This window comes from Pyrus communis, chromosome 14, assembly GCF_963583255.1.
Source record: "Pyrus communis chromosome 14, drPyrComm1.1, whole genome shotgun sequence".
NCBI lineage: Eukaryota > Viridiplantae > Streptophyta > Magnoliopsida > Rosales > Rosaceae > Pyrus > Pyrus communis.
Window position 1 is genome coordinate 4,039,006 of NC_084816.1, and position 18,996 is coordinate 4,058,001.

Genomic DNA, 18,996 nt, shown 5'->3' on the forward strand with positions numbered 1-18,996 from the left:
CGTTCTGGGTTACCGGGTTTCTGGCAGAGGTAACATTACTTTTTCTTTTTTTTCTTTTTTTTCTTTTTTTTTTTTTTTTTGGGGGTAAAGCCGTCCAGGTAATATAATTAATTAATATAAAAACCCAAGGGTTTACGTGATTATTTTTCAAGTAAAGTTTGATGTTAATATTTTGAATTCGAGCACCATCTCCTGCTTTTCTCTCTCTCCTTTTCTTCGTTGTTCCTCTGGTTTTGGGGATCTCCATACCCAGGAGCTTCTCCTTCGTCAACAAAAAGGTATGATTTCCAATTTTCCTTTTATTTTATATATTGTTTTTCATAGCTTTTTAGCTTTGAGAATTGATCGAAACGTCTAGAGGGAATTGGAATTTTCAGTTGAAAATTTAAGCCGGATTAGTTTCGATCAAAAGAATATAGAAGAATTAATTGCTAGTTATTTCATGAAGATTTTTTTTTTTATAACATTTTTCTGGTTCCTCTGCTTAATCGACGGGTTACTAATTTTGTTGAATAAAAGTTTGAACTTTGAATCAGGGTGTATTATCTTTCGTCAAATTAGAGCTTTTTTATGTATTATGTGTAATTGTTTCAAAGGGTTAGTTTCAATTCATGGAAAATTGACAAAGATTGTAGCTTTTTTGTGTTTTAATCGCTGTCCTGTTTCCGACTTTTTTAGGTTTGGCTTTACGAATTTGAGCTAAATTTTGGGTAATTGTGTGGAAGATCGTTGCGTTGCAGTTATTTTTTTTTTTGGTATAATTCATCATTACATTGGAAGCAAAAACCCGGGAATGCTGAAAGATGTGCCTTAGCGCGCTGGACTCTGCCTCACAACTCCATGAGGTTGTGTCTATAATCGAACTGCCCTTCTTGATTCTTGCTGGTGAGGGACCTGTAAATCAAAGCTGGTTTGGTCTCGGATTCCAGAAGCAAGTTGGGCCTTGTATTGTGCACGCTGCGCCAGTTGTGTTAATGCATGACCATTGTGAAGACGGTTGACGGTTGAGCTTCTTGTGGTATTATAAACTCCTGCACTGTATATTGTGGATCATATAGATCATAACCGCAGGAGGAAGTTGTGTATTTATTGTTTATTAGGTTTTGATTGGGATGGAGAATAAATCGCATGTGCTGATGCAAAGATATGAGTTAGGGAGATTGTTGGGTCAAGGGACTTTTGCCAGGGTTCACTATGCAAGGAGCTTGATAACGAATCAGGGTGTGGCCATTAAGGTTATTGACAAAGAAAAGATTATGAAGGTCGGGTTGATGGATCAGATCAAGCGAGAAATATCTGTTATGAGACTGGTTAGACACCCTAATATTATACACCTCTATGAAGTCATGGCAACCAAAACTAAGATATACTTTGTCATTGAATATGCTAAAGGCGGTGAGCTATTTAACAAGGTTGCTAAAGGAAAGCTGAAGGAGGACGTTGCAAGGAAATATTTTTTGCAGCTAATCGATTCTCTTGATTTCTGTCATAGTAGGGGTGTTTATCATCGGGATATAAAACCAGAGAACTTGTTGCTTGATGAGAATGATAATTTGAAGATCTCTGATTTTGGGTTAAGTGCCCTCACTGAAAGCATACGCCAAGATGGGCTACTCCACACCACCTGTGGTACTCCTGCCTACGTTGCTCCAGAAGTTATTAACAGGAGAGGCTACGATGGTGTGAAAGCTGATATTTGGTCTTGTGGAGTTGTCTTGTATGTCTTATTGGCAGGCTATCTACCATTTCATGATTCAAATTTGATGGAGATGTACCGGAAGATTGGGAAAGCAGAATTTAAATGCCCAAATTTTTTCTCACCGGAAGCATGTAGGCTACTGTACAGGATGTTGGATCCAAATCCCAATTCTAGGATTTCCATAGCCAAAGTTAGGGAGAGTTCTTGGTACAGAAAGGGACCATACTCCAAAAATATGAAATCTGAAATAGGAAACAAGGATGTGGCTCGTACGAGTGCAGAAGCTTCTGGTTCCAGTGAGAATAGTATGGCTTCTGAGGAAAAGCAAGAACCAGGGAGACCTCCAAACATGAATGCTTTTGATATTATCTCCCTTTCTGCCGGATTTGATCTGTCTGGCTTGTTTGAAAAAGATCCTTTTCACAGAGAAGCAAGATTCACTTCCAGACAACCTGCTACGGTCATCATCTCCAAGTTAGAAGAAATGGCGAAGCAACTGGAGCTGAAAGTGAAGAAGAAGGATGATGGATTGTTGAAAATTGATGGATTAAAGGAAGGTAGAAAGGGGATTTTGTCCATAGATGCAGAGATATTTGAAATCACTCCAACTTTTCATCTAGTCGAGGTGAAGAAATCAAGTGGGGATACATTGGAATTCCAGAAGATGTTGGACGACATAAGACCTGCTCTTCGAGACATAGTCTGGGTTTGGCAAGGCGAGGAAGAGCAACAACAAGAAGAAATCCCGCTGCAGCAACAAGAAGAACAGCATCCTCCACGATAGTAACAAGTTGCCGGCATTCCCATGGTATCTTATTTTTGTTTGTACATTTTATAGTCTGCTAAGTTTTCAACTTTGTATTTCTGTCCTTGCAATTGTCGTGACCGTCTTAATAAACTTGTTCTTCCTCGTATATGTACATGACCACACTGATTATGATTGTATGAAACTCCAATTGTTGTTTTCGACATCGTTCTGCATTTTTCCTGCAACCATGTTCTATCCATGAATTTCGTTACCTGTTCGACATCGATTTTCAGCTGGGTGTATGCCTCTACTGCATTCTCTTCTTTCTGAGACTACCAGTTGATTTAAGATTAACTTTCAAAATAGTTGTAGAGTTAGGTTTACCAAAACCAAATTTCTAGTTGAATATTAAGTACGAGAGGGACGCTTTTCCTTTGTGTGCCCCTATGGAAAACCTTTTCTCCTGACCTGCTAGTCCAACTGCTTATCATATACTTCCAACTCCAAGCATATTGACAGCAACTGGCAAACAAATTAGGTGGAAGTGTGGAATATCTAGCCATTAGGATACACCACATGTGGGACACAGATGTGCATACTCAATGCTGATGTGTAGACTTACTAGTCTTTTAGACACGTGTCACGGTTTCAATGGGGAGAGAGGAGGAGATAACACTAGATCAGGGAGCTTTTTTGCTTACGATTATAATTATAGTGTATGGTCGCTATACACTTTATCATTTACCATATGTCTTTTCACTTAACATTAGGTTTTTTTTTTTTTTTTTTCAAAATTGAAAAATGAACATTTAGTAGCATGTGGTCTAATCTCCTAGTAGATAGGATGTTTGGTTTCTACTCATGCGTTCTAGGATCGAAACTGCCTCATCTCCTAAATTATTGTAATAGTTTCGAACATTTTCTCTCCCATTAATAATAATAATTTTCTTTAAAAAAAAGAAGAAAGAAAATGAACATTTAATATTAAAATTAACCAGAGTTAAGTGAAATGCCACGTGACAAATGATGAGCATATACTATAGTTTATATTGGTGAGAAAAAATTCGCTCCTACATCAGGGTGGAGTAGAATTCTCTCTCCTATTCCCATCACCTTTCCTCCCCTTCTCTCACATATTGTTTTTTGTCTTATTGTCTCTATAAAAAATCAATATAAGATGTTGACGTGGCTAAACCGTAACCGTTTAAATAGAAGAGAAGGGAAGTGGAGAGAATCCTCCTTCCATCAGGGTTTAGGGGGACGAACAAAAGCAGACCGCTTATATCTTGAGAAAGCACGTTGGAGGAAATATGGATAAGAAGGGTTAAGAGATCATATATTTATACCTCATTCGTGTATATTCACGTTTGTAAGTGATGCATAGAGTCAACATTCAATGAGATAAATTTATTAATTGATGTAGCATGTACACATCATTTGCTAAGATCCCCCTCCCTTTTTTTGGGCTTCAAATAAATACCACTCTTTTTTCTTTTTTTTTTTTAATCTAAATTGTGGAGAGAGGAATCCGAACTCGGATGCAGATCCCCCTCCCTTTTTTTGGGCTTCAAATAAATACCACTCTTTTTTTTTTTTTTAATCTAAATTGTGGAGAGAGGAATACGAACTAAGGTGAGCACATCATCTCTAGCTAATGTTGATGTCCTCACATCTATCATACCCAAGTAACCCCACTCACAATCGCTCAAACCAAAACAACCACAGAGAGAAGAAACAAACTCCACTTGTTCCTGTACGATCGAAAACACAAGAAAACACACAAAATTAATCACTTAACTCCATCTCTTCTTCTGGATTTACCGTTACCTATGGAGAATCATTCCCTTGTGCTGTTGGGTTTTCGCCTCAAACCCACCGATCAAGAGTTCGTTGGCCACTTTCTCTACAACTTTTTGGAGAACATACCGCTATTGCCGCCACACAACACCCTTATACATGAGTGCAACATCTTCGGCAACAAATCAGAACCCTCGGAGATTTGGGAAGCCTATGGAGGAACTCAACTTGCTGATGATCAACCGGCCTTGTATCTCTTCTCCGAGCTCAAGAGGCTAAACCCTAAGGGTACCGCAAGAAATTAAACCTTAATTACCGCAAGAAGTTAAAGAATGAGCAGGTTTTGGAGAAAGAAAGTAAAACAAACTCAAAATGTAAGGCAGCTAAAGCCAGTTTGCAGTACTTGCAGATATCAAAGCAGGGCAGTACAAGTAGAAAGATTGCTATTCCGGTAAAAACTCAAAAGGTTGAATAAATATTAATTTGATCCCAATCAGTCACATGATTAAAGAATATCTAAACTTTAGGCGGAAAGAAAAGAAATGAAGAAACCTGGAGAGCAACGAGTCTTGTCAAACCATAGATTTCCCATGGACGCTTTGCCATTGTGCTCTCGCATTTGATGCTTATATTCACATTGAATCTGCATCAAATGGCATATAGGAGTCATGAAAGGTACAATTACAAAGCAGCATCAGGAGATTAGTCCTAGATAATCTAAGAGGAAACTAATCCCTAGCACAAGAGAAGATACGATTGCAATAAGCAGCATAAGGAGATCATATATATATATATATACACTCAAGAATGAGAATGTTGGAACACGGAGAAAGAGACGCCGGCATTGGCCAAAACGACCCCGTCGCGATACTCCTCCTGTTCCCGGCATCGGACGAAGTTGATCTTTAAATTATAACAAAAGAAATCAACAATTTCAATTATGATGTTCATATTACAAAAGATGTTCTGTTAACGAGGAAGGAGAACTATCCTTTTACAATGAATGAAGAAATTTAGTGACATTCTTTTTCATTTGTAAGTAAGAGATCATACGTTCAGTTCTCGTCAAAAACGAATTTGAACCATATTATTATAACTAACCCTGTTGCTTATCCCACTCTTATCCTTCCTAATATTAAAAGAACGTAAAAAAATTTCATGTTCAATAAGCTATAGCATGTCAAGTTCATTTTTTGGTTAGATAGTGTAGATGTTTTAATGTCAAACTTTTCAAGCTCGTTTATCAAAAAAAAAAAAAAAAAAAAATTTCAAGCTCTATTAAAATAGGGGTGTGCGGATTATTTTACTTCTCACACACCTCTTGATAATTCTGTTCATTTATTTTCTTCAATTCATCCAATCCGACGGTCGAAAATTAAAAATGTGTGTGAAAAGTAAAATGGGGTGTGTAGATATCACACCCCTTAAAATATTTCAAAATCTCAATTTAATATATATAAGGGAACTTTAACGAAAAGCTCTTAGTACTATTTATTTTAACGAAAAACCATATTTTTATACTAAAAAGTTAATCATACTGTTGTTCACTTTACCTTTTATTTTGTTCTTATTGTTCTTATCCAAAAAAAAAAAAAAAAAAATTCAAGCTTTATTAAAATATTTCAAAATCTAAATTTAATATATATATGTATGTATGTATGTATGTATGTATGTATATATGTATGTATATATGTATGTATCTATTTGACGAACGATAGTGTGCTTGTGTTCACGGAGGATTGGACTATTAAAATGCTAAGCCAGATATCAACACTTAGAACAAGTGCATGGGCGGATCCACATAGGTACCTAGTGGTTCCGGGACGCTCTTGAGGTCGTAAAAAACAAAAGCTGATGAAGGTCCTCCAGGGACTCTTCAGATTTGAGTCCACTAAATGTCCAATGAAATACAGGTTTAACATATTTCGATATCATTCAATAAGATGCCTCGACATTTCTCAACAAGATGCATTACTCAGCAGAGAATTTATCGACAACACTTGGTAAATGTCAACATCTGCGTAGCATGGTTCAGCAAATGACGACATGCATTCCAAGTGCTAGACGAAATCTCCAATTGATTTAAAAAAATAAAAACCTTGCATGTAGCGTGCTATATTTGTTAAATAAGGAAGATCATTACACTAATAACCCTTAGAATTTTGAATTTTGAATCTGCTACTGAACAAGTTACTACAAGTTTTAAACACTTTCACCACAAACATCAACAAAAATGTTGAGTTTTATTTGATAGAAAAAAGAGAACGAAACAATGAAATAAAGGCAAACAACAAACAAGAAATGCTCAACCCTCACGCCCTATAAGAAATGTCTCCAATGAAGGCCTTGATGTTGGCATGAGATGATCCACCTTCTGCAATGGCATCATGACATAACTGCTTAAGTTCTCTGGCTCTCCTCCTCATTTCCTTCCCTTCATCATCCTCTAAATCCATAAACTTCTTCATTAAGCCTGCAATCTCCTCTTTTGTCACCAAATGGTCAATTTTGTCCTCAATCTTCCTCACCCTCCACCCAACCTTCCAATCCTCCACAATCTGGTTACTATTCATTCCTTGATCGTAACATATAGGTAAGGTAAGAAAAATAACACCAGCAGAAACACCTTCCATAACCGAGTTCCAACCACAGTGACTCAAAAACCCCCCAATACTAGAATGACGCAAAACCCTCGATTGGTCACACCAAGGCACTACCAACCCCATGTCCCCACAAGCCTCTTTTAACCTTTTGGATTCTCTGCGAGCCGCCCAAATGAACCGAACGCCGCTGTTGCGCAAACTAGCAGCGATCTCATCAATTTGGGCGCTAGAAAATGAAAGGAAACTTCCCATGCCGATGTACAAAACTGAGCTACAAGGTTGGGAGTCTAGCCATTGGAAGTAGCTATCATCACTAGTAACTGGGTTAGGGAGGTCATTTTTCTTGGAGTAGGGTATTGATGGGCCCATAATGTAAATGGGTAGTGATAATTCTGATCGTAAAACGTCGATGGTTAGGGTTTCAAGTTCATAGAAGGTGGCAGGGAATAACAGGTATTGTGCTTTAGGTACCCAAGATAAGAAGTTTAAAAAAAAGTCTAGATTCTTTTGGTTGCTTTCATAAGCAAGCAGGTCCGCTAGTCGTGTCGAAGAAACTCCTGGAATGTAGTCCACACGTTCGTTTCCTTTCTCTGCTAACAATGCAAAGTGGTTATCGTAAGTAGCAATGTTACACAATAAATAGGAAATCTTAAAACAAAGTGTTAAACAACAGAAAGATTGTTTACTGCTATCACATGCGTAAAATTGCTATCACATACGTAAAATACTTAGTACTCAATAAGATCTTAAAAGCAATGTTATCTTGATAGACTCGTACTAAAGGCAGAGGCAGCTATATATACTGCCATGGTTTACACTCCAACCCTTGTTTTAAATGAAGAAAAAAGAAAAATAAGAATGGTACTAATATTTCAACCCTCTTGTTATCATGAAAAATGTAAACCTTACATCGGAAACTTCGAAATAAAGACTTGCATATTGAAAGATTTTATTTCTAATTGCACAGTGAAACCTTTTAAATTAAAGCTTAACACTTATTGGATTTTATAAGTGGTTAAATTATGACAACTTTATGGGATTAGTGAAACACATGACCAAATCTGAAATCTTGACACTAAATACTCACTCTGTGCCATAACAAAAGAAAAACATTTAGAAGGTTTTTGAAACGTTTAGCCCAAATGGTGATGGTGGGTGAAAAATGAGTCATGATTAAGATTAAATGCAGTGTTTATGTCATAATATCAATATGTAGTGCCAGTGTGCCACTATGCAATTCGTTGATGTGCATAGATTGGCTTGATTGATTTTTGCATGTGTTGTCCAATTTCATAGTGGGACAACATAAATATTTGTAGTTAGAGACAATTATTGTAGCTGTGACTGTCGGTACACAATAATTTCTAGTTACAGACACTCACCTAACAGGTTAGCTGGGAAGTGCTCATTCTGCGAGAGAAGGTGAAAATGCTGATACAGTGAAAACCAGGAAGCGGACATTGGCCAAAACGACGCCGCTGGGATATTCCTTCGGTTTCCGACAGCGACTGCCCAATGCAGTACAGTGTCAGCTACTATCAAACTAGGTCGCTGCTCCAGCTGATCCAGGAGAAGCTCGAACGGCTTTTCCATTTTGGTCCTGACGGCGTCAAAGAAGGCATCCATGTCGGCGACACGGACATGCTCCGATGGGATTACGTTGGGAATGGCAGCGAACCGAATGCTGTCGGGTTTGGAGTCGGAGCCGATGAGGCCAAGCCACTCTTGTGTGAGGACGAAGGTGACGAGAATGCCTTTCTCTTGTGAAATAAGCAATTTGCAGAAGTTCATCAGTGAGTTAATATGGCTTCGGCTTGGGTGAGGCACTGCCACCACGTGGTAGACACTGGTTCGTTGTTGTTCTCTGGTGGAATCCATGTCCGAGTTCTTTGACAAAGCAATGTAGTTATGGAAGCATTTGGGCAGGGGAGGGGATTGTACGTAACTGGCATTAAATAACCGAAGTATCCCTTGTGGTTCCAATTCACTAGCCTTAGAGGATAGGAACTTGTAATTCTCTCTCTAGAAAACTCCACTACTGTTCTTCATAGGTTGAAGATTAACAACTGGTACTGTGATATCACGTGCCACGGACTAATATATACTAGATATTTCTTAGTCTGTCCACGCATATCCTTCGGAACACGCAATGCGTTGAAAAATTTTGCGCTTGTAACTGCTTTTGCTTGCAATAATTTGTTGAATTTATGATGAGTGGAATGCAACTTAACAACGTATATGTCAAGTTTCATTCACTTTCATCGATAATGAAACTTTTTAAATAGCACAATGCATATCATGTTTGTCTACAAGTGACGAGTTGGGAATCCAACCTATGGGAACCTTTTCTCCTGACCTGCTACTCCATGAGTGCTGATCATATACTTCAACTCCAAGCGTACTGACTGCAATTGGCAAAAAAAAATTAGGTGGGGGTGTGCAATTGGAAAAAAAATTAGGTGGACGCGTGGAACATCTATCGATTAGGATACACCACGTGTGGGATCAGATGTATATACTCAATGCTGATGTGTAGACTTGCTAGTCTTGTAGACGGGGAGAGAGTAGGAGGTAACACTAGATCAAAGAGCTTTTTTGTTCACCATTATAACTATGTTGTATGGTTATTATACACTTCATCATTTATCACGTGTCTTTTCACTTAACAATAGTTAAATTTTTTTTTTTTTTTAAATTGGAAAATGAACATTCGATAGCAGGTGGTCCAATATTTTAGTGGATAGGATGTTGAATTTCTACTCATGCGTCCTGAGTTCGAAACTTCCCTTTCTTAAATTATTGTAATAGTTTTGAACCTCCCCCTCCCATTAATAATAATAATTTTCTTTTAGAAGAAGAAATAAAAGGAACATTTAACATTAAAATTAACTAGTTAGGTGAAATGACACATGACAAATGATGAGATGTAAGATAAGCATATGCCGTAGTTTGTGGTAGTGAGAAAAAAAAAAATGCTCTTTTACATCAGGGTTAAAGGGGGCAAACAAAAATAGACTATTGTGTCTTGAGAAAGCATATTGGCGGACATTTGGATAAGAGGGGGTTAGGAGATCATATATTTACACCACATTGGTGTATAACCACATTGGCAAGTGATGCATAGAAATATTCAATGAGATAAATTCATTAATTGACGTAGCATGTACACATCAATTGCTCCAATCCCCCCTCTTTTTTCGGCTTCAAATGGAACCGTACCTTTTCTTTTACCAAAAGTAATTTAACTTAATTAATCTAATTGTGGACAGAAGAATACGAACTCGGATGCCTAAGATGAGCACATCATCTCTAGCTAATGTTGTTATCCTCACATCTATCATATGCAACTCCGTACTTCAAATATGTAGAAATAGATAAACCTTGTTCCTTCTAATTTACGCGTCTAGTTGTAGTGCTATGTCTCATCCAAAAGACCAAAGATATAGATTTTATTTAAGACTTAACCATGATGAAGATTTATTAAATCTCTATTGTAACATCCCACATTGCTCAGGGGAGTGATCCTTAAATGTATATTCCCATGCCTACCTAGTACGAGGCCTTTTGGGAGCTCACTGGCTTCGAGTTCCATAGGAACTCAGAAGTTCAGCGAGAAGGGGGTTAAAGCAATCCCATGATGGATGACCCACTGGGAAGTTGCTCGTGAGTTCCCAAAAAAAAAACTGTAAGGGAATGGTAAACCCAAAGCAGACAATATCGTGCTACGATGGTGGAGCGGGCCCAGGAAGTGATCCGTCCCGGGCCTGGATGTGACAAATTGGTATCAGAGCCTAACCTTGGCCTCGTGTGTGCCGATGAGGACGTCGGGCCCCTAAGGGGGGTGGATTGTAACATCCTACATCGCACAGGGGAGTGATCCTTAAATGTATATTCCCAATGCTACCTAGCCCGAGGCCTTTTGGGAGCTTACTGGCTTCGAGTTCCATGAGAACTCAGAAGTTAAGCAAGAAGGGGGTTAGAGCAATCCCATGATGGGTGACCCACTGGGAAGTTGATCGTGAGTTCCCAAAAACAAAACCGTGAGGGAATGGTAAGCCCAAAGCTGACAATATCGTGCTACGGTGGTGGAGCGGGCCCGGGAAGTGATCCGTCCCTGGCCGGGATGTGACAAATTTGGTATCATAGCCTAACCCTGGCCGCGTGTGTGCCGACGAGGACGTCGGGCCCCTAAGAGGGGTAGATTGTGTCATCCCACATTGCCCAGGGGTGTGATCCTTAAATGTATATTCCTATGCCTACCTAGCACAAGGCCTTTTGGGAGCTCATTGGCTTCGGGTTCCATTGGAACTCAGAAGTTAAGCGAGAAGGGGGTTAGAGTAATCCCATAATGGGTGACCCACTGGAAAATTGCTCGTAAATTCCCAAAAACAAAACCATGAAGGAATGGTAAGCCCAAAGCAGATAATATTGTGCTACGGTGGTGAAGTGGGCCCGGGAAGTGATCTGTCCCGGGCTGGGATGTGACAAATTTGGTATCAGAGCCTAACCCTGGCCGCGTGTGTGCCGACGAGGACGTCGGGCCCCTAAAGGGGGTAGATTGTGTCATCCCACATTGCCCAGGGGTGTGATCCTTATATGTATATTCCCATCCCTACCTAGCACAAGGCCTTTTGAGAGCTCATTGGCTTCGGGTTCCATTGGAACTTCGAAGTTAAGCGAGTAGCGCGCGAGAGCACTCCTATGATGGGTGACCCACTGGGAAGTTCTCATGTGAGTTCCTAGAAACAAAACAGTGAGGGCGTGGTTGAGGCCTAAAGCGGACAATATCGTGCTACGGTAGAGTCGAGCTCGGGATGTGGTGGGGGCCCGGGTTGGGATGTGTCAAATTGGTATCAGAGCCTAACCCTGGCTGCGTGTGTGTCGACGAGGATGTCGGGCCCCTAAGGGGGGTGGATTGTAACATCCCACATCGCCCAGGGGAGTGATCCTTAAATGTATATTCCCATGCCTACCTAGCACGAGGCCTTTTGGGAGCTCACTGGCTTCGAGTTCCATGGGAACTCAGAAGTTAAGCGAGAATGGGGCTAGAGCAATCCCATGATTGGTACAAAACTGTGAGGGAATGGTAAGCCCAAAATGGACAATATCGTGCTACAGTGGTGGAGCGGGCCCGGGAAGTGATCCGTCCCGGGCCGGGATGTGACATCTATATAAATGATCTAACTGTTGATTTTCTAGACCACTCAATAGTACGTAACTTGAAGTAAAACTTGTTAATTTACAACTTAATATTATGTATTATTCATGCTCCACTAAAGAGTTATTTTTTGTGACAAAAAATGTACTTAATAAAACTAAGTATTAAATTAAAATGCTTGTTAAGTCACTTAGTACTACGGTCTAGTGGTATTCCTTTTTACTTGTAAGTGAGAAGTCTTAGGTTCAATTCTCGCCAAGGGCCAATTTGAACCACATTATTACTAGCTCATTGTGATCCTTTCTCCTTAGTGTAGATATTATCACTTGTTAAAAAAAATTTAAAATGTCCGTTAAAGGAGTCATAAATCATAAAGAATACGGCCCAATTAGGATTCAATGGGTATAGTTAATCCTTAAACAGACTAACATGAGTCCAAGATAGTTTCTCTCTCTCTCTCTCTCTTGCTCTCTCTTTATCTCTCTCTCTTTTTCTTTTTCTTTTTTTTAATGATTATTATTAGTAAAGGGAGCAGGAAGCGTTTGAAACTATTACAATAATTTAGGAGATGGGGAGTTTCAAACCCAAGACATATGGGTGGAAATTCAACACCCTATCCACTTATAATATTGGATCACATGCGTAATTCAAAATTAAATTTACTAAATCCTAATAACTTTAGGAATCTATTCACTGCTATCCAAGCAACTTACCAAAACCCTAATTTTTTCACTAAATCCTACTATCATCAGGAATTTTAAATCCCAAATCTCCAAGGAATTTACGAAAATCCCTGTACTCATCGGAACCTATAAGTACCTAAGTATCCCCACTCACAATCGCTCAAACCAAAACAATTACAGAGAAGAAATTGTTTGGGTGGATATTTAATATTGGGTTCAGTGCAATTAAAGCAGGCGTGCAAAAATCTTTGGGTGATTGGGCTGGAAGAGGCGGCAGTCTAGGGTGGTCTTAAAAATCATTTTTTGGCAGCTAATAGGCAGCAAGCCTATGATGGAACTGACAAGGGACAGAGAGCAGATCACCCTCAGCAAAAAGTACTTTTCCATGACATAGATAGGTAAATAACAAAAGCAATTGGTGACTCACTGTGCTCTAGAAAGCCATCACCAAAAGGGAAGGCTTGGACACTCGGGCTAATGGGTCTATAAAAGCAGCAAGGGATGCGAGCAAAAGACTCTCTCTCAACATACTCAACTTTGAACTCAACAGCAAAACCAGATAGCTTTAGTTTGTTCACTGACCTTTTTCAATTGTAGGTCCACTATAGAAAGCTCTCTTTTGTCAGTTTTAGAAGCTCTGCTACCTTTTCCCTTTGTTGTAGTATCAAATCCCTCTAGTAAACCTTGTTTATATTTTATTTTCCAAGACTTTTATCTCTGTAAAATATAAGAAGAAGTGGCTACAAGAAGACGAACCTTGCCAGCCAAGGTTGTAATCTTGTCTTTATATAAAGTAGATTTGTCGTTTATGCATCCTTAATTAAATCCTATGTCATTTTCAACTACTTTAGTTCAAGTTTTATCCATGATTAATCTTGCCAAACTAACCATTCTTGCTTCCTTATTGTTAACCTAAACTGATAACTAAGCAACTAACTTGAATGACATTGAATCCCTTTATAAACATATGGTATTATAAATAAAAGTCCTTTATCAAAAGGCAAGAAAAGAACTTAGTACAGACTTAACCCATATGTAAATAATCCTTATGAACCATGAAGTTTAAGTGACTTGTGGCACAAGTAAACAATTAATCCAATAACAAAGAAGAGTTAAACAAAGAGAATAGTGGCATGCTTGGACTTATATTAGTTTTGATTATGAGCCTCAAGGCCTAACAAAGACCCCACAAAGATACCATTCAAACTAATGACAAACGTATATTGCAAAAAACCAAGCACCAAACTTTGCCCCACACGCAAGACGGGTAGTTATGCAAAGGAACAATATAGCCCGAACAGAAACAAACCCCACTGGTTCCTGTGCGATCGAAAACACAAGAAAATAGGCAGCATTAACCACTTTACTCCATCTCTTCTTCTGGAGTTACTGTTAGCTATTGAGAATCATTCCCTTGTGCCGTTGGGTTTCCACTTCAAACCCACCGATCAAGAGCTCATCGGCCACTTCCTCTACAACTTTTTGGAGAACATACCGCTATTGCCGCCACACAACACCTTATACATGAGTGCAACTTCTTCGGCAACAAATCAGAACCCTCAGAGATTTGGGAAGCCTATGGAGGAACTCAACTTGCTGACGATCAACCTGTTGTGCCTTGGTTGATTATCTTCACCAACATACAAACCCACAATTGAATAGTTTAAAATACAAGAAATAAAGACACCGAGAAATTTACGAGGTTCGGCAAAAACCTGCCTACGTCCTCGGAGAGATATTGCTCTTCACTATGAGAAAAACAGTACAAGTTACACATGAGTTAAATCGACATAACCCAATCCCATATCCCTTGTACACCCTCTCACAGAATTTTCCCAATAGCCTCACTCTACCCCAAGAGTTCTTTCACAAGAGATTTTTCACTCTAGCTCTCTAGATTTTTTCTCACCCTTGCCCCCTTTTTTTGCTAAATGCTCTCACCATCTCTTTTTATGCTTTTCTTCATCCTAGCCAAATAATTATGGCTTTGAAAAAGCCACAAAACAAGGAGCAAATTAAGCCACAAAACAAGGAGCAAATTAAGCCACAAAATAAGCCACAAAACAAGGAAACATAATCCTCATCATGATGTTCCCTCATCAATTTTGTTTTGTTTCCTAGCCTAATTTGGCCACTATCCAACAATCTCCACCTTGGCCAAATTGTACCAAAGTCCATTGGCCTTACGTACCAGCATGCACACTCTGAATCAACCTCGTTGGTCATGTTCCGATTCAGTCACTGCCAATGCATGTGCAGCTGCTGCAAGCAAAAAAAAAACATTTAGCTTCAGACAGGATCTCGACACATCCTCGTCTCCTCCAGCAGGTTTTCCTCCTCTTCATTGTCTGCAACTTGGAAACTTGTCAGTGCACCCATTTCCAGCAACACCCGTCGAGCCAGACAAACATTCCTCACACTTCTCATTCTTCAGGACCATCTCATCACCTGTAAATGCCATAGCTCCACCTGCTGCAAAACCCCTGCAACACTTGAGACTATACATCACCAGGAGATGTGTTGCTTCGAGTACCTAGAGGGCATACTCGAAGTCTTCCGCCACAAAATTGCTGCTACCTGGACCAAGATCATCCTTTCTTTTTCTCAAAGGACAATTTATCCTTTTATGCCCGAATTCTTTGCAGTCATAGCATTGTGGTCCCTTGCCTTTGGAGCTTGATTTGAACCTGCTGTCTCTCTCAAATCCTCCTCCCAATTTTCTTCCATGATTCCAACCTTGAACAGCTAAAGCATTCTCGTGCCCACCATCAACAATGGTCTTCCTCTTTTGTGTATCATAAGACACCAAAGAAGCCTGCACCTGCTCCAAACTTACTGTATCTTTTCCATGCAATAAGGTTGTCACAAGATTCTCATATGAATCTGGAAGTGAGGTAAGAAGTAAGAGGGCTTTATCTTCTTCCTCAACCTTAACATCAACTTTCCTCAATTGATCCAAGTATCCATTGAACACATTCATGTGGTCCATGAGATTCCCGCCTTCATCCATCTTCAGCTTGTACAGCTTCCTCTTCAGATGTAACTTGTTGGTCAAACTCTTAGCAATATAGAGTTTTTCCAACTTCTCCCACAGTGCAGGCGCAGAATCTTCATCCATAACATTGTTGATAATGTTATCAGCTATGCAGTGTCGAATCGTGCTAACACAACGCGACTCCAGCTCCTCCCACTGGTCATCTGTCATTTCTTTAGGCTTCCCATCTTTTCCCTTCAAAGCTCTAACCAAGCCTTGTTGAGTCAAGACATCCTTTACTCTCATCTGCCAGAGAGTAAAACTGCCCTTCCAATTAAACTTCTCAACTGAAAACGACATGTTTGTAGTCATCATGGTGAATAATAAATCTGAACCTTCAATGAACCAAAGCTTCAAACAAAGCTCTGATACCAATTGTTGTGCCTTGGCTGATTATCTTCACCAACATACAAACCCACAGTTGAATAGTTTAAAATACAAGAAATAAAGACACCGAGAAATTTACGAGGTTCGGCAAAAACCTGCCTACGTCCTCGGAGAGATATTGCTCTTCACTATGAGAAAAACAGTACAAGTTACACATGAGTTAAATCGACATAACCCAATCCCATATCCCTTGTACACCCTCTCACAGAATTTTCCCAAGAGCCTCACTCTACCCCAAGAGTTCTTTCACAAGAGATTTTTCACTCTAGCTCTCTAGATTTTTTCTCACCCTTGCCCCCTTTTTTTGCCAAATGCTCTCACCATCTCTTTTTATGCTTTTCTTCATCCTAGCCAAATAATTATGGCTTTGAAAAAGCCACAAAACAAGGAGCAAATTAAGCCACAAAATAAGCCACAAAACAAGCCACAAAACAAGGAAACATAATCCTCATCATGATGTTCCCTCATCAATTTTGTTTTGTTTCCTAGCCTAATTTGGCCACTATCCAACACAACCGGCCTTGCATTTCTTCTCCGAGCTCAAGAGGCTATACCCTAAGGGTACCAACATCGATCGCAAGATGGGACGTGGAGGTAGTTGGATTGGAAAAGCAGTCACCGTACGGGTTGAGGGTACAGTCGATGGAAGGCCTACCGAGATCGGACAAAAAAGAACATTTCGGTGCGAGAATGAAGGTCCGGAGGACCACGAGAGGTGGCTGTTAGATGAATATAGTCATTTTGCTGGTCTAGGAATAACAACAGTAATTTAAGTTACGATTTTAATGTTGCACTATGTCAGTTGAGGAAGAAGGATGGGTCCAGAATTAACAAAAGAAAGTGTTCGACTTCATCATCATCAGAGGATCAAGTGCCGAATTCAAAGAAGCAGCGCAGCACAAAGAAAAAGATGAAAAAAGAAGATGATCAAGTGGTATCAAAAGGTTCATCATCACAAAATATCAATGTGATCAATGCCGTTGAAGAGGAGGCACCACAAGGCAGTTCTTTCTTAGGTAGTGAGATTGTAGTCGCGATTGAGATCAATAAGTTCACCGATGGGGATGATGTTGCTTACAATTATGATCTCTCTGATGAAACATTCACCGTTGATGAATTATTGTCTATGCCAGAAGCTTCCCGGATCGTTGCTGGTGAAGCAGTAGAAAGCAAGCTTTGAGTCCAAATATGTTAAGAGGATTTAATCCCTGAAACCCAAGAACTGCCTCTGCCAGCAGCTTCTGTAGTTGCTGCAGATGGAGCCGTAGTAGAGAAAGCTTGGGATCCAAGTTCGTTGGACGAATATTGGCTTGTTGGATCTTGAAACCCAACAAGACCCTTTTCCGACTATATCTGGTATGTTACCTTATTTAGAGGAAGCTTGCAATCCAAGTACCATTGAGAATGTGGGCGACCAATCCTTATTCGACATGAACCATTGGAATAACTCGTTTATGGATGATCAGTTCATGCCACCATATTATACAAGTTCAGCATAATTTTCACTTTTTGAAAAACTTGTTCCTGAAGACTTACACCACAATTTTGATCGGCTTTAATTTCTTTTATTAGTACTTTTCGTTTCTTCAATTGTCAATGAACTGATTTTGTTTGTTCGGTCAGTTCTCTTAAGTTGTCGTTGCTTTGCTTTACATGTTCACAATTTCCTTTTAATTTGCAAGTTCTTGTTGGCTACTTAATTAATTTGCAGCAAATCAATCATTTTAACCATCAATTGAATCCAAGTGAGGTGCCAATTGTACTGAATTCTTTCAAGCCCTGGAACACAAAACAGAAGAAAAACAACACATAATAAAATTGGAACCACCGCCATCGTCAAATTTCAGAATTCTACATAAGTAAGTAAAACAGATGAAAAGTCAGATACAATAAACATGATGTGATTTGAGTGGCAAATGGGTTAAAAAAATTTATTTCAGTGAAGCCTGTAATATTTAAACATATTTGACACTTGTTTTCGTACAATGTGCCATCAGGCAAATATGACAACGATTCCTCTAAATTATTTGACCAAACAATAGGAGCAATCATACGCTTGTTTGCTTCTCCTTTGTAGTCAAGTCGATAAAACACTTCTACATAGCGGAGCTGGAGTTGTAAGTATATTACCTCAGCTCCACATAAGAGGCCTGAGACAGCTTCTGCTGGGCAACTGATCATTACTGCAGCTTTAGTTGCTAATGGATCCCTTTGTCCCAGTTCAACACGTACTTTCATCAGCAGATTTACGCTTCTACACCACTGATGTGATGAAACTAAATTGCTTTGTACAAGCATCATCTTACTTCTTGATTGCATCCATATACATTGTTAATTATCTTTCCAGTATCATTCTTCTAATCAACTGATGGATTATAAACTATAAAATCTGATCATGTTTCTTCCTGTAAGGTACCGTCATTCAAAGCATCATCATCATACTACTTTTAATTGTACCGCTCGTGCTTATTTACAAAACGGTCATCAGATGGTGCTGGAAGGAAGCTCTATGGAGCAAACTTTGCCCTCTATTCTGGCAGGTGTGGACGACCAGCAGATAACATTCTATTAGTCCGTAGCAGCAAAAGCATGTGTGCAGGGTCCAATTTCCCATCAACGTTCTCATCCGTCATGATGCTCCTCATGTTTTAGGTGTAGTTCTCAAGTGAGTGATTTCTTGGCATCCAACTTGGTCTTAACCCCCTCACCTTCAACTTTGTACCTCTCTGCCTCCTGTACAATCTCGATCTCATCCTCTTTCCTTTCTCAACCAGAGTTTGTCAATGGTTGTTTGAAAAACAAAAGAAACCAGAAATTTCTCAATCTCCTGTACCTCCAACTTTTCATATTGTGGAATTGTAAGAATAGATTTGAAGTTCAAATTTCC

General features: G+C 39.4%; 2 protein-coding genes across 2 annotated transcripts; one reads left to right on the top strand and one right to left on the bottom strand.

Moving 5' to 3' along the window:
- The first annotated feature begins 121 nt into the window (after positions 1 to 121).
- Positions 122 to 2,665, top strand: LOC137715053 (CBL-interacting serine/threonine-protein kinase 10-like). Its single transcript, XM_068454271.1, has 2 exons — positions 122 to 278; positions 679 to 2,665. Exon 2 carries the CDS (start codon positions 1,113 to 1,115, stop codon positions 2,481 to 2,483), a length of 1,371 nt encoding a protein of 456 aa, XP_068310372.1. The 5' UTR covers positions 122 to 278; positions 679 to 1,112; the 3' UTR covers positions 2,484 to 2,665.
- Positions 2,666 to 6,383: 3,718 nt separating this feature from the next.
- Positions 6,384 to 8,872, bottom strand: LOC137715621 (UDP-glycosyltransferase 87A1-like). Its single transcript, XM_068454966.1, has 2 exons — positions 8,230 to 8,872; positions 6,384 to 7,437 (listed from the first exon to the last, which is right to left on the bottom strand). Exons 1-2 carry the CDS (start codon positions 8,723 to 8,725, stop codon positions 6,557 to 6,559), a joined length of 1,377 nt encoding a protein of 458 aa, XP_068311067.1. The 5' UTR covers positions 8,726 to 8,872; the 3' UTR covers positions 6,384 to 6,556.
- Positions 8,873 to 18,996: the final 10,124 nt, after the last annotated feature.

What these genes read in the sequence shown, in the direction of transcription:
- LOC137715053 (XM_068454271.1), top strand. Translation starts at nt 1,113, where the DNA reads ATGGAGAATAAATCGCATGTGCTGATGCAAAGATATGAGTTAGGGAGA.
- LOC137715621 (XM_068454966.1), bottom strand. Translation starts at nt 8,725, where the DNA reads ATGGATTCCACCAGAGAACAACAACGAACCAGTGTCTACCACGTGGTG. An exon ending in CTTCCCAGCTAACCTGTTAG is followed by an intron (nt 7,438 to 8,229) that starts GTGAGTGTCTGT and finishes CATTGTTAGCAG; the next exon opens with AGAAAGGAAACGAACGTGTG.